General features: G+C 43.8%; 1 protein-coding gene and 1 pseudogene across 9 annotated transcripts in view; both read left to right on the plus strand.

The window, feature by feature from the left end:
- TDP1 (tyrosyl-DNA phosphodiesterase 1) overlaps positions 1-21609 on the plus strand; it is a 90719-nt gene that overhangs the window by 68319 nt on the left and 791 nt on the right. For 8 of the 9 annotated variants that reach the window (XM_025444097.3, XM_025444091.3, XM_025444096.3 and 5 more), the window contains 2 exons: positions 11693-11801; positions 21023-21095. In XM_025444097.3, the coding sequence (XP_025299882.1) occupies positions 11693-11801; positions 21023-21095 (182 nt within the window). The remainder of the gene's footprint in view (positions 1-11692; positions 11802-21022; positions 21096-21609) is intronic. The other variant, XM_025444098.3, reaches the window with a different exon arrangement.
- Positions 15467-15576, plus strand: LOC112658208 (small nucleolar RNA U13; annotated as a pseudogene).

The following is a 21609-nucleotide window of genomic DNA, read 5'->3' on the forward strand; positions in this document are numbered from 1 at the left end:
AAGGGAGTGTTGTGTACTTATTCTCAGGCTTAAATCCAGACCCATGTGACGTGTAGGCATAGTCTGAAGGGGCACCTGAGAGCCTCTCCCACCCACCTGTCATCTTCCCTACCTCCCTACCACACACCAGTGAAAAGTACTTTTCTCCCTCTTTCCTCCCTCTGTCAATCTTTATCCATCTTTTTCTTCTCCAACTCAGAGGGCTTTGCTACAGAACTGTCAAATAAACTTCTCCTTAGGGTAATATCATGAAATTCTAGCACTTTTCATTTTTTTCCTACAGAGTCAGTGGATCCTAACACTGCTTACAGCTGCTTCCCCCTCCATATCCTTGGAGACAGATGGTTCTCCCCTTCCCCCTTTTCTCTAGACAAGGATATGACTTCCCTAGGGTTCCACAGCTGAGTGGGCTCCAGACCTCAAACCACCATCTCTTACTGATTTCCCCCCTGTGATCTTTCAGCTTTATCACAGGGAAATAATAAATTTACAACGCTGGGATAATAATAGTAATTTGGTGTGACTGTAGTGACCATAGCTTTGAACTAAGGCCAGGATTATTTCCCAATAATAGCTTAAGTAATGGAATAAATTCCATGTCACTCTTGTTTGACTTTTGTCGTTTGCATATGCCAAATTCTAGACATTTCTAACGGTTCTGACTCCATTCCTCATCACAGAAATGGTAATAAAAAAATCTATTGTGCTTTAGGTCCTCTAGACCCTGCTAAGCTAATTTTTACCTCTGATTCTATTTCTAACTGTACATTAGAGACAGCTAATAGAGGAAAAAAATAGGCATAATCGTTTACAATCCCCAAATTAGACTCTTGTCTACTGTTGCAATAAGAAAGAGCCCCCACTATAGCACATTCTAGATAAGAGATTCAGTTATTTATAAAGATTGTCAGGCAAGAATATTAACCCCCCTCCTCCACTATGCTGATAGATTCAAGAGTGAGGCCCCAAGTACAGTGACCAAAAAGACAGTGTTTATCCAGCAATCCGGGTTCCTTGGCATGTCTTAAGGTGCAGATCCTAGAACAGTGCTTTAAAGCAGGCTTCCTCCATAACACTAGTGAGAACCCAAAACTGTCACTGGTTTATGGTCAGTCTTTTTTTGGGTGGGTTGCCTGTGTCCTTCACTAAACCATGCATTATTTGGGCAGGGTGCCAAAATGAGGTGTGCAGACAAGACACAGAAGTATTTGACATTGGGGCACCTAGGGGTTTCAGTCTGTTGAGCGTCCGGCTCTTGGTTTGGACTCAGGTCATGATCTCAGAGTCATGGGATTGAGCCCTGTGTCGGGCTCCACATTAGACGGGGAGCCAGCTTGGAATTCTTTCTTCCTCTCCCTCTTTCAAATAAATAAATCTTAAAAAAAAAAAAAAAAAAAAAAAAAAAAAGCGTTTGACCCTCCCAGGAAGCCTACGAGTCACATTGAGCAAGGTCATTTTAAAAAGGCACTTTCTGGGACACCTGGGTGGCCCAGGGTGTGATCCCTGGGTCCTGGGATTGGGTCCTACATCGGGCTCCCTGCATGGAGCCTGCTTCCCCCTCTGCTTATGTTTCTGCCTCTCTGTGTATCTCATGAATAAATAAATAAAATCTTACGTACATACATACGTACATACACAGGCACTTTCTTTGAGAGATGTCCAGGTGCAGCCTAGGTGCCAAGATCTGTGAGACAAGTAATTGGCCTCAGTAAGCAGAACCCAAAGGGCTGAAAGTAGGTGTTCAGGTCCTTTTCGTTGCTCTCAACAGAAACAAACTTGAGCTTCTGTAAGTCCGCAAAAGGAGGGTAGTTTTTGAAGAGATGCTGAAAGGCCTGTCATGGCATCAGTGGCACAGCAGAGCCTTGAGGATTGGTGTAGGGCCAGCCCTGGGAACCTCAGCAGCATACCACCTGTCTGGGTGGCTCCCACTGGTGACACCTCTGCAGTGGCTTGTGCACTCATTTGGCAGCCATTCCACATTTAAGGACTGCCTGAGGTTAGTTCTGTTTTTCATGCTTCTGTCCTGCCCTGACCCTGTCCCGTAACAGCAGGCCTGTGTCCCAGAGAAGGGCAGATTGTTGTGAGCTAGGAAGCCACCCTACTGCAAGAGGGTATCACCCATAAGTGAGTTGTGTGTTTTATCAGTTTGCATTAAACCATGTCAGGGAATTTTGCAACAGAAGAGACTTTGTCCTTAAGCTACTGTGTCACTTACCGGTATATGAAGCTTCTGAATGACCAATAGACCTTTGCTTGGTCTTCACAGAAGAATTACATTAACAATTACACTAACATTTATGGTTTTGACTCTGAGGGCAACCCAAAGATCTTTGCCATGAGGTGATTTGTCAGTTTGCTGAGGTAACTTGAATGCAGGATGAGACATTTAGCTTGTGAAGGAGAGACTGTACAGCACAACTCCACGGCTGCCCTCCTCAGAGTATATCCCAGGCTCATAACTGAACATTCCGGCCTATCTGGAGTGACCTTGCAGTCCCTCTGTTCAGCTCCACCAGCTCTCCATGCCTCCAGCTCAGGAGCCCTGAGGATAGGAGGAGGAACGAGATGGAGTCTTCCTTCTCATGAAGTTCACAGATAAGTTCAGGAAAACAGATGATAGTATGTGATGAGAACTGTGGCGTGGAGGGTTCACAACATATGGACTCTGAGGAAAGGAGCATGCAATCTGCCGGGGGGCCCTGCGGAAGGCTTCAGTAAGGAGAGACGTTTGACCTGGGTCTTGAAAAATGAGTTATGAGCTTAACCCGTCGTCAAGGGAGAAGAGGCTTCCAGACAGAACAGGCCAGGTTCTATTTGAGGAACAGCAGGCCATTCCATGTGCCTGGGAAGGGGCTGTGATGTGGCTTTTTGGGGTTTTTTTGTTTGTTTGTTTTTAAGATTTTTTTTTTAAATTTATTTATGAGAGACAGAGGGAGAAGCAGGCTAGGCTCCCTGTGGGGAGTCCCATGCAGGATCCTATCCCAACACCCCAGGATCATGACCTGAGCCACCAAGGTGCCCCTAGGCCATAGGCTTTGAGGTTGGATGCCTGTTTTGAAGGAGACTGGCAAGCAAGACCCACCGGAATTGTACTTTGTCCCAAGAGGAATATAGAAAGCCACCAGTTTTTTAAGCAGGATTAGTGATGTAATCGGGCCATTTTTCAGAGAATTTGAAGCTTATAAGATACTTATCCAATTATGAGTATAATTTAAGTTATATTATTCAAAAGGTACCTGAGGATAAAGGCCTTGTAAATCTTACCAAATCATCTTCATCACCTAAGCCATACTATTATAAAAATTTGATTACTGATTCCTATTACCTTCACCCTACCATCCAAGCTCAAAGTGTATAAAGTCACCTCTGATTCCTCTTTTCTACCCAAGCTTTGGTGCTTAATGCTGCTTAATAACTTCCTTAATGCTGCTTGATAATCAGTCACTTCTGGTCATTCTTGCTGCCACTGTATCCATGGCATGTCAGCTCCTGCTACAGTACCCTCCCACCATGCTTCCCAAGGCAGCTTCCAAGCTCCTCTCCATACCTAGCTGCCAGAGTGTCTGTTAAACCACACATCAGGTCATGTCACCCATCTTCAAATCTTGTTAGGTAGAAGCCAGACTCCTTAACATGGCTGACTTTTCTCTTCATCCCCTGACTCCTCTCCTGACTACTTGGGCCTGACCACTTCTCTCTCTTTCCTGGCCCTTCATGTTCCAGCTCATTATGAATCGAGCCCATCTGTATTCTCCAGAGAAAAAGAACCAATAGGATCTATAGGTACGTGTAGAAAGAGATTTATTGTGAGGCATTAGCTCACATGATTTTGGGGCTAGGAAGTCTCAGCCTCTGCTATCTGCTAGCTAGAGACCCAGGAGAGCTGGTGGTGTAGTTGCACCAGCTGTAGAGTCTAAAGGTCTGAGGATCAGGAGAGTTGATGCTTTCAATGCCCATCTGAGTTTGGGAAAAGACCTGGGTCCCAGCCAACAAAGAGCAAATTCATCCTTCTTCACCCTTTTTGTTCTAGTGAGGACATCAACAGATGGGATGATACCTACCCATATTGAGGGGTTTGGGGCAATCTGTTTCAGTCTACTGACTCAAATGCTAGTGTCACCCAGAAACCCCCCCCCCCAAGACCCCAAGTGAGTAACGTTTAACTGGTCATCTGGTATCTGATGGCCCAGTCAAGTGGACACCTAATAACCATGTCATCATTCATCAGACTTAACCTACATCAGGAACAGCACCCCTACACCCCCAAACCCACCTGCCTTCCCTGTCTCCACTCTAGATTGCTCCTCCTTTGCATCCCACAGCTTTCTAGAAACTGGGCTTAGCACATAGCCCTTGTATTATTGTTTCCTTGTGTGTGTCCTTGACTATAAGCTGCTTTCTCCCAGGGCTTGGCACATCTGTTAGTTGATGTTGCTTCCTTTCAGTTCCTAGAGTACACACTGTGTACTGTGAGGAGAGCAAATGTGGACAACAGTGGCTGTGGACACCATGTGGATTTAGCCAGTGGACGTTGTGTGCAGTAGGTGTTCAAATATGTTTGTAAGCAATTTGCAATCTAGAGTGGCTCACCTATCTTGTTGAAGGTAAAGCACACGTGCACACCCTTAGGAGTCTGTTGCGGTACTTGGAAATGCCAATCCCTATACCTTTAGTAGATGTTCTTGAAGTTTCTGTATTGTTAGTCTCAAAGGGTTACTGATGAAAACTTGGTTTGTTATCAGATGAGGCCTTGCCTTCATTACTTCAGTACTAGTAAGACTTGCTTTTTAATATTTTCAGTTACAAGTTTACCAAATAGACTTACTTAATACCCTGTTCTATAATCACTTCTTTAACTGGACATCGTCCAAAATCCGGTTTCTTTAGATCAGCCCACCTTTGTGCTTCTTAGCAGAGCTCCATATCCAAAACACCCACGCTTTCTGAGTTATCAGTAACGGGAGTTGCCACTTTCGTCCTTCCCCTGGAGGCCATCCTGATCCTTGTGTTCTGGAACACTGACTTGAGGTTGGCAGTGCAAGCAGTCCAATTTTGTGCCCAGAATCAAGAGTCTCAGACACTGCTGATGCAGTCACCTAGAGGGCCCCTCAGCTCCGCACTTTGCCACAGCCATAATAATGACCTGTGACTCAGAAACCAATGGTTGCATGGAAGGACATTCTCTATGTGGTAAAAATAAGGGATGCGGAGCCACCATCTTTCATTCATGGTATGGAAGCTAAGTCTCTGGTAACCAGTGATTGATTTGTTCTCATTTTTTCTGCTTTTAAATGAATGAATCAGTAAACCTAACATTTCAAGATGAAGCTAACTGGCTTTAGAGCCATAGGGTCAATAGCTTTCCCTTTGGGAACACTTTCAGGAGCTTTGGGGATTGATGTCAAGGGTACATTTGATTGTGTACATAGTGCTTAGCTATTGTTCCACAGTAGGTGCTTAAAAGACCATTCTTTTGAGGTCTAATACCAATTTATCAAGTATATAAATTTTGTTGGGTTTATGCCTTTAAGTGTATTTAACTTTTAGATTAGACTCTAACTCATTTAGGTTCAAAAAGTTTTGAATATAGGAAAAATCCAACAATTTCAAAGATGGGTGGCTGTATTCCAAATCCTAAGGCATCTGTCAGTGTTTCAGGGAGATAGAAGTTTTCTATTTGAACTTCATGCATTTTGGTGTTTATGGAGCACATACTTTGTTAGGCACTTAGTCCTAGACTCAAGCCTGCCTGGTACTTTGGGGGCCACAACGCCTCCTACCTCTGGGAATTAATGCACATGACCATCTAAGAATCCTGGATCAATGGCCAAAACCCTTTCCTCCAGACAAAGGTAGTCTGAGCTTTCCTGCACTTACCTTAGCGCTGAGGGACACCTCAGCCCCTTCTGAGCCCTAGATGCGTCTGCCTCCAAGATGGCAGCTTCCCTTTTCTTTCATCAGAATCAGAAATGCTTCAGTTGAATCCACAAGAACTGTATCAAGTCTCTCTTCTCCGTTGCGGTTAAGCTATTTTATATACCACAAGTATTTGCTTTCTTATTGTCCCTGTGGCTCCAGCTGGAAAAACTGATGAAATTCACAGGAGCTGCCACCTTGAACCTCCCCTCCCCACACCATCCCTGACCATCTGCCATCTGTTGAGGGTACTCAAGGCTTCCCACGGGGCTGCAGGTGATCAGTACTATTTCAAATGGAGTTTTCTCCTAAGCTATCGTGTTCTCCCACTCAGCCAATACAGCCGCTTCCTGGCATTCTACTCCGTCTTTCTCATTCACATCCAGTCGCCACATCCTGTCCCCCTCTGCCCTAGCAAGAGTTTTGGTACTTGCTGCTGTAGGTCATTGTCCTCTCCTTCCCTGGACTGACGGGATTGCATCTCTCCCCTCACTCCCCATCTTGGCTACGACTACACCTCCAGAGCTCACCTGCCAGGGTCTGCATTCCCCTGACTTTGAACCTGCAGTGCGTCCTCTTGGCCCACAAGACAACGTCCAGAATCCTTTGCGTGACAGCAGGGCCCACTGCGACCTGGAACAGCGTGCCTCCCAACCTCTGTTCCTGCCCTTCCCCCTGCGTCCTCCACACCCCCAGAGCTCCAGTCACCTGTGAGTGCTTGTTGGCAGATGAGCGAGATAGGCTGTGTCACGAGTAGCACAAATGCCACTTATTAGTTGCATGATCCTGTGCTGCTAGTCTTTGCCTCTTAGAAAGTGAAATAATATGGAAAGAGAATGTAGAATGTGTTGGAAAACAAACAGGGACCAAGCCAAGGAACTCTGGGAGCCCACAGTGCTGGAGGAACCAAGATGACTGGAGTTGGGGTCCCGCATACAAGCTGTTAGGCTTTGGACCTGTTCCTTCCATGGGCTTCCATTTTCTCAGTGTGAAGTGGGGACAGTGCAGTAACTAACTTTGTAGCATTGTTTGAGAATTGAGAGTGCCTATAAATCATTTAATCAGTGCCTGGCACTTGGCAAGCACTGAGCAGTTGGCGGGTAGCAGCACCAACACGTGGACCAAGCAATTCAGCAGGTGGGAGGCAGAGGTCAAACTCTTGAACTCATACCCGTGGTGATTGATAGGATGCTGTTCCTTTTTCTCCTTCTGAAGTATACTCCACCCCATAGACCTAGCCCTTCACTTATCAAAAACCCACCCTTCTTGTGCCTGTTGGACTTATTCCCCTCCATGAAGCTTTCCCTAAGCCCCCACCCGGAAACACAGTGGGTCATACACGGCCTTATGGGAAAGACCAAACAGCCACCTTTCTGTATTTCACCTCCTTGTCAATTAGGCCATCTTTGATTACCTGTGCTATTTCTAGAAGGCTCACTGTCATTACCGTTTTACCCAGGAAAACTTGACGCCTTGTAAAGGGTTTTACTGCTGGAGGATGCTGATCGGATGCAACTAAAAAATACACAGTACCTCCAACTGAAATTCAAACATGTTTCTTGTTCTCTCTGGTTGAGCTAAGCCGCCAAACTTAATCCATCACGGTGATAACAGCTCTTTTCCTCCCAGGGCTGATGAAGGGAAAAGCCAGTAATTTCTCAAGTGTGATAGCTGTCCACCCTCTCACCTGGTGTTTTATAAATATATTGTCTTAACTGTCTTTTAAGTATCTGTGCCTGGGAGGGTGCCTTCCTCTGTTTTATAAACTGCCAAGTGATACCACTGTGATGTATAAATAATGATAATTAGATGACAGCCTCAAATTATTTGACACCCAGATTGAAGGGGAAAATGGTACTTTTTTTCCCTTTCCACCCCTATAATACCCTAGAATTTGATCTAAATGGCATTCAGGAAAGCATATTACTTCCTGTCAGACATGGATGGCTCAAAGCTTCTCATATGTGAAGTGAGACAGCACAGAACAGGCACGTGCCAAAACACGTTGGGGCATCAGATGTGGGCCAGGCTGTAAAGGCTTGTCATCCTTTACCATGATTTTTTTGAAGATAACAGAAATAGACTAGGAGCCAAAGGATATGGAAGTTTTTACCTGAAACTCCATGTAAAGTATTTGCTAATCATTAAATGACATCACTTCCCAACCTCTGGACTCATTCCAGAATTTGGTTCCTCATGATTTGGTCTGTGTTAGCGTTACCTCTTACACTTTCAAGGAACTCTTCCTTTATTGTGGCTTCTGGTGGGTGAACATGAGATTGTCTGCTTAGTTGAAGGAACAGAAGACTAAGAATCAGAAAGGCAGTGTTTGACCTCCAGCCCTACCACTTAGTGGCTATACGACTTTGGGCATCTCTCTAGCCTCCATTTTATTTCGTCCCCTATAAAATAGGAGTAATTTCATCACAAGAACATGGTAAATGTACTAATTTCTATCCACATGCAAGTCATGGTCCTAAATAACTTACTGTCAGCATACGATTTACTAGGTGAGGAAACTCAGGCCCAGAAGGGTTAAGTAATTTTCCTAGAGTCACACAGCAAATAAGTGATAAGCACAAGGAAGCACATAAGGTTCTTCTCAGATCCAGAACTTGTTGAAGGTTAGCTGTGAGGAGGGCATCAGCACTGACTGATGTGGAGATGGCCCAGCAGCCCTCTGCAGGGAAGTGTGGGCGAGGGGGCAGGTGGCAGTGTTCCTTTTCAGGTGTCCTGGGTCCTCCTGCCCCCACCCTCCTCTGCCTTCACATATCCCTGATTTTTAATGTTTCCTTCCTTGTCTTTGAAATCCATTTCCTTCCCCTTCCATTGACCCTACCCACTCTCTTCTGAATGCAGCTGGTTTGTCTCTGAGCTTTTGTCACCATGCTGTCTTGTGTCCCTGTTACCATCCGCTGTCCCACCTCCCAGGCTCTCAGTCTTCTGACTCTGGCAATTAGATCTGTTCTCATCTGTGCCCGTCAGTCAGCCTTTAGAGTGGAGCTTCTCCGTTCAGAAACCTGCAGCTCCCCAGTGTATCAGAGTCGGGGCCATACCCTTTAGCCGGGGGACCCGTGCTGCTGTGGATCAGAAGTGACACATAACCAACCCCAACCAGGGTAAGAAAAAAGGCAAACCCGGGAAGTGAGTCCCTTGCTTCAGGCACAGCTGAATCCAGGGTTTTGGACTGTATTATCAGTTCATTTTGAAGTACTTGAGAGCCCCCAGCAGCTCAAGGCTCCCATCTTACTAAATGAAAGATTGCCCCTTCCCTGACACCTCTGAGAGGAGTCACCAAGGCCTGGGGTTGGGCCCAGTTAAAGAGGTACAGGCCACAGAGACCCATACTGCTTCCCATTCAAACCGTCTCCAGGGATCCCTGGGTGGCGCAGCGGTTTGGCGCCTGCCTTTGGCCCAGGGCGCGATCCTGGAGACCCAGGATCGAATCCCACATCGGGCTCCCAGTGCATGGAGCCTGCTTCTCCCTCTGCTTCTCCCTCTGCTTCTCCCTCTGCCTGTGTCTCTGCCTGTGTCTCTGCCTCTCTCTCTCTCTCTCTCTCTCTCTCTCTCTCTCTGACTATCATAAATAAATTAAAAAATTAAAAAAAATAAATAAATAAAAACAACCGTCTCCAGTCAGGTTCTCTCCAGTGTTGTCAGGCCGCCTCCTGTGCGTTAGCTCATTCACTCCCCATCCCCCTAACGGGCCTGCTCTGTGCTTTTCCAAATCTGCCTTGTGTTATGCTGATCTCCCTTGATGTTCTTGCCTGCCATCTCTCTGTTTATCAAAATTAGGCCAATTTCTCAAGACCCAGCTGTAATCTTTTCTACAAAGCCTTTCCTTATCCCAAAATTGGTAAAAAGGCATTTCTTCCTTTTCTATGTTGCATTCAACAGGTTATCACTTACCGCCTTTTGATGTGTTACTCATCATCTTCATCAATGCTGGACCTTTCTTCATCGCCTGTACCTTTCTACAGGTCTTCTTGTGCACAGAGCACTTACACGTTTGATTTGTTCTTATGCAAAAGCCTCTAGAGTCAGCAGACAAGATACCTTTATCCTATTTTTGCAGCTCAGCACTGCTTGAACACCAGCTGTGCACCAAGACTAGGTGCTGATGTGGAAGACACTTTAACGTGATGACATTCAGATTGCTTCATTCTGATTTTGCAGATGAGGAAATTGGGGTCTAGTAACCGAGTGTCCAGGTGTCCCACTGACCATTGTTTTTAGCTCCTGGAACACACAAGCTCTTTGCCACCTCTGCACCTTTTCAGATGCTATTTCTTCTGCCTGGAATATTTCCACTCTCGCCTCTTCTAGCCCGACTCCTCTTTCAGAGTCTAATTAAAACATCACTTTTGGGGATCCCTGGATGGCTCAGCGGTTTAGTGCCAGCCTTTGGCCCAGGGCGTAGTCCTGGAGTCCTGGGATCGAGTCCCACATCACGCTCCTTGCATGGAGCCTGCTTCTCTCTCTGCCTCTCTCTCTGTGTGTCTCATGAATAAATAAATAAAATCTTTAAAAAAAAAATCACTTTTTCAGGGAGGCTTCTATTGGCAAACCCCCCCCACCCCAACCCCCATGTCTAAAACAGGTCTATTCTCTCTTGTAGTACTTCTGCTTTTCTTCATAGTGGTCCTCACAAGTATGTATTTACTTTACTTATTTATAAACACACTAGACTATGTGACCCATGAGGACAGGGATGATGACATCTTTGTTAACTTTAGGCACTCAGTGCCTGGCACCATGCCTACACAGAAGGGGCACTCAAGAAATGTGTTGAATGAACAAACGCAAATACCAGCCATTCTCACAACTCCGTGAATGCCAGAGCAATGTGTTAGAATTCAGATTGCCTAAAGTCCAGGGCAGCGTAACTCCAGCTCTTACCACGTCCTATCCAAGGCCCATGAGCAGTCTCCCCTGCTCACTTCTCTGAGCATCAAGACTAAGCACTATAGTTCTGGTTCTTTGTAGAGTTCCAAGGACACGAGCACTGTTTGACATGCGGGTATTTAGGACAGAGGGTGGGTATGTGTTTGGATGGGTAGACAGAAGGGATGAGAGGCAAACTGATTTGCAAGCAAGGTGCTGGGATAACCCACCAGGGAAGCCAGAAGAGGAGGATCAGCGTGTGGAGGCATGGGGAGCGTGAGGTTCACATGTTAAGCACCTGCACTGCTGCAGGGGCCCTGTCCTAGAAGGCTGCAGTGGTTCTCCACATCAGCCGAGATACAGAATACCTTGTACCCTGGTTAAGATCTAAAAATAATACCCTATTCTGGAGTTCTTGGAATAAACCTTCCATTTTGGTGAGTCTAGAATAGTTTTTGTTTTTATATTCCTCTCACATTATATTGGAACACTTTCATTATACATGAAGGCAACTTTTATTCTTACACCAGAGTGAGCAGCCTGTTACTATAGCAATATTGGAATTATTTATATACAGTGTCTTGTACACACTCCTTGCAGACTGTACAGAGCGGTTAGGAGAAATGGGCTATGAGAGCCACAATTGTTTTCTCTTTTGTTTTCTTTTATTAAACTTTGTGAACTTTGTTAAAATTTAATTTTTAAAATTCAAACCTCCTCTTTTTAGGAAAGATTAATTTAAGGCAGGTGTAAATATCTTACCTATCAAACATTGAAAAATAGCTCTGAAATAACTTCAGTTTTGCTATGAGTACCATAAAGATATCATTGCTTCTTGAGATCTTTTTCAGAAAATGGGGTGCAATCAGAGATTCCCTCTATGTGTTCACAGGGCCTGGACAGCTTCAAAGTAAAACAGAAATTCTTCTCAGGGAGCAAGGAGCCAGCAGCCGCCTTTCCTGTGCCATATGACCTGCCTCCAGAACTGTATGGAAATAAAGGTAGGATACACATGAAAGGAAATCGTGTTTGGTACCAAAACAGAAACTGCTCAAAAGAAGCCGTTGGTCTCTCAGTGGGAGGATGGCTCATGGAACACTTTGGAAACAGGCTTGCAAGAAGCCCCTTGGCTGCCCTGTCTGGGGCCCTAGAGCTGTAGTTCTCAAACTGGTTGGTCCAGGAAACCCCTCGGCACCCTTATTATTAAGGATCACAAGGAGCTTTGACTTACGCGGGTTTTTGTATCTTTGAGATTTACTATATTAGAAATCAAAACCATGAATCTTTTATATTAGTTTTTTAAATAATAGTAATAGGCATATATATATATATATTTTTTAATTTACTATTTCAAAAAGAAAAAAAAGTGAGGAAGGTGGCATTATTTAGTTTTGCTGGCCTCTTTACTATGAAAGACCACTAAATTCTCATAGCTGCTCTGTTGCAGTATACATCACAAAGCCTGTTATACTCTCAAGAAGTGAAAATGACAAATAATGGCTTAGTACTTTGATGAAGATAATTTTGACTTCGCAAAACCTTCCATCCTCTTAAAAGGGAGATTCCCAGGCTCCTCTAGATAGTGTTTCATAATAGAAAGTCATTGGAATATTGGTTCAGGTTCCTGGTGTTTATGGAGGAGAGCTGGCTGGCATGGGTGGCACCAGCGCCATCCCAAGTCTGACCCAGCGACACAGGCTGCAGTACCACTTTTCTTACCCCTAGGATGTCTGTCTCTAAAGCAACTCACACCTACCAGACTCTCACAGGAGCAGAAGTATAATCAGGACATGCTTATTAATTTAAAATTGGCAAAAGGGGGAGCCCGGTTGGCTCAGCGGTTTAGCACCGCCTTTGACCCAGGGTGTGATCCTGGAGACCCAGGATCGAGTCCCACGTCAGGTTCCCTGCATGGAGCGTGCTTCTCCCTCTGCCTGTGTCTCTGCCTCTCTCTCTGTCATGAATAAATAAATAAAATCTTTTAAAAAAAAATTGGCAAAAGGTTCTATTATAACCAGCATATTTTCCCCTGGAAGGTAGATGCCTACACAGCCAGATTATAGTCATTGGTTTTTGAGTAAGTTCTGAATCTGAACAGGGAAAAGGGAAAGTGTGGTTTTTGTTTAGAAAGTTTTAATGATGTCACACCATTAATATTCCAAAATCTCTGATTCCCTGTCAGAGTCCGCTTTGCCCACTGGGTCCCTTTCTTTCCTGGACAGTGCTACATGGGTTCTAGTTACTTCCCCATCCTCACTTGCCCTTTCTGGCTTTCATGGTAAACCAAACCTTCCCCTTCCAATGGATCTGTTTCTTAGATTGTGTTAACTTTGTTAGATGTGTCTCCTGCTGTCTAACAGGTGCCTTTGGCCGTAATGAGTTGTGTTGATAGCAAGTTTCAGAAGGCATTTTTTTCCCCTTCTTGCTAAGCTGTGTACGTTTGAGTCCTCTAAATTTTTTGTGTATTTATGCATCTTCATTTTTCACTAGCAAGATTATACAGGTTTTGTCAGAATTTCAGAGAATCTGTGTCCCTCCCCACCCCCACACAAATGAAAAATAGTGTTTTAGAACCAGGCTGTGTGCTTGCACCATCCTCGCAACTTATTAAGTGACCTTGGGCAGTTATTTTCTTTCTCTAACCTTAATGTTTCTCTCTGTAAAATGGGGGGAAAAAGAGCACCTACTTCATAGAGTTTATGAAGAAGAGTGACCTGGATGCTGTCTGTATTAGCACCTAATACAGTATCCAGTGCAGAGTAAGCTGGTGTTTCTATTATTTAGAATATCCAGATCAGTTCCTGGCATATAATAATGGATCTGTATTCATTTCTCCCCTTCCCCTTGCTGAACTGATGATGAAAAGAGCCTAAATCCTATGTATGACAGTCCCTGAATCCTCCCAGTGTCACAGGACCTGACCGTGAAAACCTCTCCTTCTGCCTCCCAGCTTTATACCGTACCTTTGTTTTTTCTTCTGTTGTTTTGTGTTCCTTCCCCCCCCCCCACCCCCCCCACCCCCACCTGAGTTCTGAATAAGCTTAGAGGTGGGGACAGACTGACTGCTGACAGACTGGCTGACTGAATGAATTGACTTCCTGTGGTCTGGCCTTGGGCTATGTACTTTCCACCTTCATCCCAGAACCTTGGCTAGAATTACACCTCCACTTAATCCTAATCTCCAAAGGACTTTGAAAGCAAGAATGAAAGAAAATGGAAGGAGAAACACCAGAGTTGCTCAGCGGTTGAGCTTCTACCTTTGGCTCAGAGAGTGATCCTGGAATGCTGGGATTGAGTCCCCCATCAGGCTCTCTACATGGAGCCTGCTTCTCCCTCTGCCTGTGTCTCTGCCTCTCTCTGTCTCTGTCTCTCATGAATAAATAAATAAATCTTAAAAAAAAAAAAAAGATGATGATGATGATGATGATGATGATGGAGAAGCCTTAAAAGTATCCCAAGACTCCTTCGGTTCTGATAGAAAATGCATTCCCAAGAATTTAAAAGTTTCCAGGTGGGTACTATCTTAGACTGTTGTAATGATGAATCTTTTACTTGGCCAGCGAGCAGAATGTTTTCCATTATTTAGCGGAGTTTTCTGGGTTTATACATTTCCTTTGAAAAGATACTTAGTGGAGCATTTTATTTTTTTTATTTTTTTAAAGATTTTATTTTATTTATTCGTAGAGATGGAGAGAGAGAGAGAGGCAGAGACACAGGCAGAGGGAGAAGCAGGCACCACACAGAGAGCCTGACGTGGGACTTGATCCCTGGTCTCCAGGATCACGCCCTGGGCTGCAGGCGGCGCTAAACAGCTGCGCCACCGGGGCTGCCCGCATTTTATTTTTTATTAGTATGATTTTACCTTCCACACTGCTTCAGTGACATACAGAATGCCAGTCACTCAGATATCACTACTTCATATATAGCCAGAATTCAGGGGAATCCTATGGACAAGAAGGCGGCATCTTATTAAAATTTGGAGAATTGAGTGGTTAAGAACATTCCAAAAGTACTTTGAAAATGATTTTCAAACCACTGTAACATGTATAAGATCTTATTCAGCCTTTTTAATTTTTTTTTTATTCAGCCTTTTTTTTAAAAAAAATCTGAGGACTAACTAGAAAGCTTAGCAAAGAAATACACTGCTGTGAACAAATTAGTTTATTACAAGGTACCAGCAGAGGGGCATCTGGTTGGCTCAGTCGGTTGAGCATCTGCCTTCCACTCAGGTCATGATCCCAGGGTCCTGGGAGGGAGCCCCATATAGGGCTCCCTGCTCAGCGGGAAGCCTGCTTCTCCCTCTCCCTCTGCTCCTCCCTCTGCCTGTGCTCTCTCACGCACACTCTCTGTCCAATAAATAAATTCTTAAAAAAATAAAGATACCAGCAGACATCCTGAAACCAAGAAATTGATCAAATAATAAACCAAAATAAAGACACAGCTGCAGGTATAGCTTGCTTTACACAGTACTTGCTGTTTATCTGTTCTCTCCACAGGTATATTACTGAGAACCTGTGTGCACACACCGTCTAGGTACTTAGAATATGTCTTTGAACAAGACAAACACAAATCCCTGGCCCTATGGAGTTTACCCTTCTCCTGAAAAGTTAAACTTAACCAAACTCATTTGACTAATAGGAGTTGTGACTTTAAAAAAATCTTTTAGATCTTTTTATATAGTCCATAAGCATAATCATTGGGTGGTGTTCATACCATTGTGTGACATGTGCCTCCCTCAAACCATGTTTGTGACCTCGGTGCATCACCTGTCTGATGTGAAGGGGGGAAAAAGCCCTCAAAATCACCAACATTTTAAATCTTATTTCCATATATCCCACTTGCTGTGTGACCCTGAGCCTGAAAAGAATAAAATAGACCAGTATGTGATCACTCCTGAGCTAGTATATGCCAGAGGCATCTGCCTCATACTCCCTTTTTAGCATATATTCTTTGTTTTATCCAAACACTATTAAGCAGATAAAACAAGGTAAGATTAAGCCTTTTATATATAGAGAGAGAGATTTTATGTATTTATTCATGAGAGAGAGAGAGGCAGAGACACAGGCAGAGGGAAAAGCAGGCTCCATGCAGGTAGTTCGATGTGGGACGTGATCCTGAATCACAGAATCACACCCTGAGCCAAAGGCAGATGCTCAACCTCTGAGCCACCCAGGCATCCCAAGTAAAGCCTATCTAATTTGGACTAAAAGAATAAGCTATATGTCAGATTTAAGAATAATTTAAAATACAGAGGTTCAGAGGCTTTAGCTTTGTTCTATTAAGTGAGCTGGGGTTTTTTTTCCTTTTTTTTTTTTTTTTTTAATATGCATGGTATATGTATACAGATGGCCCTTGCACAATGTGGGGGTTAGGGACACTGACCCCCCAGTGCAGCTGAAAATCCACATACAATTTTCTACTTCCCAAAACCTTAACTACTAATAGCCTTGTTGACCAGGAGCCTTACTAATAACAGCACATATTTTGTATATTATATATATTAAACAGTATATTCCTATGATAAAGTAAGCTAGAGAAAAGAAAATGTTAAGAAATTATGAGGAAGAGGGACGCCTGGGTGGCTCAGCGGTTTAGCACCTGCCTTCAGCCCAGGGCGTGGTCCTAGAGTCCTGGGATCGAGTCCCACATCGGGCTCCCTGCGTGGAGCCTGCTTCTCCCTCTACCTATGTCTTTGCCCCTCTCTCTGTGTCACTCATGAATAAATAAAATCTTTAAAAAAAATTATGAGGAAGAGAAAACACATTTAAGTATTGTATGTATATTGGGGGGAAAAATCCATGTGTAAGTGGACCTATGCAGTTCAAACCCATGTTGTTCAAAGCCAATTGTATTTTTTTTTAATTTGTTGATGCATTTTCAGATTTAGAAAAAAGTTCTAAGAACAAAGAATTCCCATATTCCGTTCCCCAAGTTCCCCCAAATATGCGTATTTTATAATATTTACATAATCCTTCTTTATCATGTTAACTTTTTTCTGATTCATTTGAAAGCTGTAAACAATGTTGGTAATCTCTGAATACTTCAACATGTATTTTTCTTTTTTTTTTAAGATTTTATTTATTTATTCATGAGAGACACAGAGAGGCAGAGACACAGGCAGAGGGAGAAGCAGGCTCCCCATGAGGAGCCAGATGTGGGACTCAATCCCTGGACCCAGGATCACGACCTGAGCCAAAGGCAGATGCTCAACCACCTAGGGGCCCTTAAACATAAATTTCTTTAAAATGTTCTCTTACATAGCCAGAGTGCAGTTACCAAAATCAGGAATTAACATTGATTCAATACTATCACCTACAGAATTTATTCAGATTTCATCTGTACCCCAATAATGTCCTTTATGGTGAAAGGAAAGTTTCAGGTTACATGTCACGTTTATCAGTCTCTTTAATTTGAAACAGTTCTGCAAGATTTCAGGCCGATTATCTTATAGATGGTGAGGGATGTTGTATGAGTGGTTTGTCCACTGTTTCTTCATAAGTTAGGCACTTTTGCCAAGACCACAGAAGAGATGTTTTTCTTGGTGCATCCTGTAAGGAGTTACATAACCATCTGCCTGATTACTGATAAAGTCAATATTGATCAATCGGTTAGGGTGATATCTGCCAAGTTGTGTATATCTTTTGCAGGTTTAAATTATTTTAGAATTTAAGTTTTAAGTGTCTAGAACTAAGCTAATTAGCTGTATATGTAATTGCTCAGTAGGAGAGGTCATTAAAACCTGCTTGGCACATGAGATGCGTGATGTAGAGTTAGCATGTATATAGTGTATATAATCCTCTAAGTGCTTTAAACCATTGGTTCCCAGATAGTTTAACCATCCCCCCTACTGCTTGATTCATTTGAAATAATTCCTTGAATTTAGATAGTATAGGAAGAAACTTCAGCCCAGACCTTTCAGAATTATTGCTAAATAGTAGAGACCAGATTCATAAAGCAGTTTTGTAAGGGAAACAGGAAGCTGATTCAATTTTCTAATCCAAAGAAAATGCAAAAGAGGTCACTTAAAATCATTATTTTTTTTAAGATTTTATTTATTTATTCATGAGAGACCAGAGAGAGACCGGCTCCCTGCAGGGAGCCAGATGTGGGACTCAATCCCAGGACCCCAGGATCATGCCCTGAGCCATCCACTGAGCCACTCAGGTGCCCCACTTAAAATCATTATTGATAATGCTTAATTTTCAAGGACCTATTTTTGAAAGATCTTTAGAAATGAGGGGAGTTTTTTTATGGAAAAACAAAAGGTTTCTAGACATTTTGATCAGTCACCTTTAATAAAATCCGGTTTTGTTTCATAATACAAATAGAAGCCTGACACCATACTTCCAGCTTAGCTTTTAAAATTACTTTGTAAAGAGAAACTTATAGGAAATCTAGAATTATCAAAGTAAAAAAGTAATTTTATCAGATTGTATTGAAGTCAGTACTTGGTTTTTAACAATTTAAATTATTCTTCCTCCCACTGGATAGGTGGTTCTCTTGTGCTTTTTTTTAGTCACACATTAATATGGGAGATCTTCACAGAAAAGAATGTTAATGGGTTTCAGATAACACTAGTATCATAATTACCAAAGATTGCATCTCTGTTAGGTCGGTAACCCAGTGTAAAATATTTTGGAGCTTTCCTTTGTATTGCAAGCTGGCAAGTCTTTCATACATTTGTTGATTTAAGAGTAGGCTAAAGTAAAGTGGCATCAGAAACCTCATCTCTGGGGCAGCCCAGGTGGCTCAGCAGTTTATCGCCGCCTTCAGCCCAGGGCCTGATCCTGGAGACCCAGGATCGTGTCCCATGTCGGGCTCCCTGCATGAGCCTGCTTCTCCATCTGCCTGTGTGTCTGCTGTGAATAAATAAATAAAATCTTAAAAAAAAAAAAAAAAAAAAAAACTCCTCTCTTTGGGATCAAACCACAGAGCACACGCAAACATACACACTCTGTGCCTGAGACAAGGAAAGAATTAAAGGTGATTGCTTAGGTGACGGACAGTGGCTTCTATAGGTAAGATATTAAGTTCCCCTGAAGACAGCGGAGAAGTGTGTGTGTGGGTGGGTGTTTGGACAAGGGGGTAGAGTCCTAACTCTTTAACGCAAGGGTCACTTCTTAGAGGATTAGAGGAAAGAGCTTATTTCCTGGCTATGTAGAACAGGATATTGTACTTGGGTTTGGCTGTTAAAAAAACCTGAGGAGCTACACGGCATATAGGATGATGACAGTCCTCACCTGCTGTGGTTGATGGTGGTGCTAATTATAATATTACAGTAGCTAGCACTCATTAAGTACTTACTACATGCCAGGACCTCCTATGAGCACTTAACATGAATTTATTGATTATTGAGTCCTCACTACCCCCACAATACTGGTACTGATCTAGCCCCTACTTTGCAAACTTAGGAAGGTAAGCACTCAGGTCAACTTGGTCAGGGCCCCATGGGCAGCCTTGTCTGCCCTGTCCATGTCCCCTTTACGGTCACACTGTATCACCTCCCCACAGACAGCTCAGTTGTAGAGTTAGAAATGCAGGATGCACACATTCAATTGACCACAGGGACAGACAGGAAATACACAGAGATAAAACATCCCCAGGCTTCTGGCTGTGGCCTTACTGTTGCTTCACCGTCTCACCTAGTGCACTGCTTATCATCTCCTTGGTTTGGTCCCCTCCCATTGGGCATCCTCTCCACTGCTGCCTTGTACCTCTCATCATGTCACACTCCTGTTTTAAGTCCTTCCATTGTATTTCAGGAAAAAGCTTTTCATCCCAGTTAGCCTCTGATCCCAAACTCTGATTGTGTCAAGATCACTGTTAGAACTTGGTAAGAATGAGTAATGCCAGGCCCCAGCCTAGACCCACTGAAACAAGCTCCCTGGAGGTGAACTCTGGGGAAATGCGCCAAATGCATCATGTCAGCCAGATTTGGGTGCCCTCACGCTGATGTAGTAAAGTTCGTCTCTCTGCCGCACTGGACTATAAACTGAGAGGGACCTCAGCTTTGTCTAGCAGCCTACCTGGCATCTAACCATCATCTGTATGCAGGACTATCTTATGAGGCAAGTTTTTCTTTCATGGGACCATTTATGAGGATTGCTTAAAGCAGGCCTCATCTAAGCCAAGGAGTGGTTGATTTCTGGTAAAGACTACAGAGTCACAACCACCTCTTCTCACCTTCCTGTTAACCTTTTTGTGTCTGTCTCCCAAGGTAGTGTGAACCTTTGAGCCAGCATGGCAAATGATCAGGGCATAGGTATAGATATTTGCTCATTTATCGAGCAGAGTGTCCAGGGATTTGCCAGTAGAGTAGTTACTTGGTCATTGTTGGCTAATTGTGTGGGAGAGGAATAAATGCAATGGTGGTCTCAAAGTTACTGGCAGAGTTTGCATCACATTCTGCATCACAAACCCTGCCTTGCATCACAAACCCTGCCTTGGTGAAGAATCAAATAGCTACTTATATAACAAGGGTAAGGGTTATCCTCTGCTTTGGTGATGAAATAGAGCTCATGCTACCCCATAGCAGTTTACAGAAAATGCTGGGAGAAGTCCAGCTGCACAAGATGGTGTTCCCAGGAGAAGAGAGCAAGGGCTTTGTTAAGGCCAGCAGATAGCTGTGGGGAGTCTTCAACAATGCCAAACCTTTAACCTTTTATGAAGCAAGCATGTCACACAGGCCCAGGATTATGGCACTCTCTCAAGTCTTGTTTAACAAAGTATGTGGTTTCAGGCTTTCACACCATCTCAAGGCCAAAGACAACAGTGTTCTGATAACTTGTTGCCATCCTTGGCATTCTTTCCCTGCACATCCCTGCCGGGTGCTGCCATTTGCATGCTTTACACTACCATTAATCAACACCATGAACTGTCAGGAGAGCCTCTGGTCGTTTGCCAGGCCACTGTCTGAGCCACTATCTGCCTCTGTTCAGAAAGCAGAGACCGCTTCCCCCAAGAGCAGGCTGGCCATGCTGAGCAGCAGCTTCCAAGGATGGTACCTCTCAGCACACCTGCTCAGTGGCTGCTTTACTGTCAGCTGCCAACCCTTCAGAGTCGTTGTAACTCTCCTACTTATCAGGACAATTATGTGGGGACTCTCAACTCTAGCAATGTATTTACACCCTACTTATACTAGTATGGTTCTTTAGAATTGATTTGACTCTAGCAGTAGTGATGCTTGGTAAAAGTGATTTGTTCAGATTTTTTTTTTTTTCAGTTTCTGAAACACCCGTTAAAAGAGGGGAAAGTACGTTTATTGAGCATCTAAAACATGCCAGGAACTTCCACAGGTGTGCTCTCCTTTGTTTCACAGTCATCCCTGGAGGTTGCTTATGTAGCTAATGCCCATTTCACGGATGAGGAACCTGAGGCAAAGATCCCAGTGCTTCCCCACTACAATGCAGAGACAGATGAGGGCAGGATCCCACCTAGGTCTTCAGAGTTCTTTCTGTGTCCTACCAAAGCATGTCACTTTCTTCAACATTGGTCTATGGTCATTGTACAGAGACCTTTATGCCTCATCAATTATTAGCCCTAAGGAATGGAACAGCGTTTCATGGATGTGACCCTGGGCCTCTTGGTTATATGTGACCGTGGCCAGCTGAGAGCACTGTGCCATATGTTACATGTGTTGGTTTCTCCAGCTTTGTAAAAGAAGATAAGAATAGCTGCCCTTTATGAGTTTCTTTCTCTGCTAGATGCTCTCAGGCACTACATGCCTTTATCTCAACCCTCCTGACAGTGCCACAGAGCAGGTACAGATAAGAAAACTGAAGCTGAGGCAGGGAAAGTGGTAAATTTAAG

Source organism: Canis lupus, chromosome 8 (genome assembly GCF_003254725.2).
Source record: "Canis lupus dingo isolate Sandy chromosome 8, ASM325472v2, whole genome shotgun sequence".
In the NCBI taxonomy this organism is placed as follows: domain Eukaryota; kingdom Metazoa; phylum Chordata; class Mammalia; order Carnivora; family Canidae; genus Canis; species Canis lupus.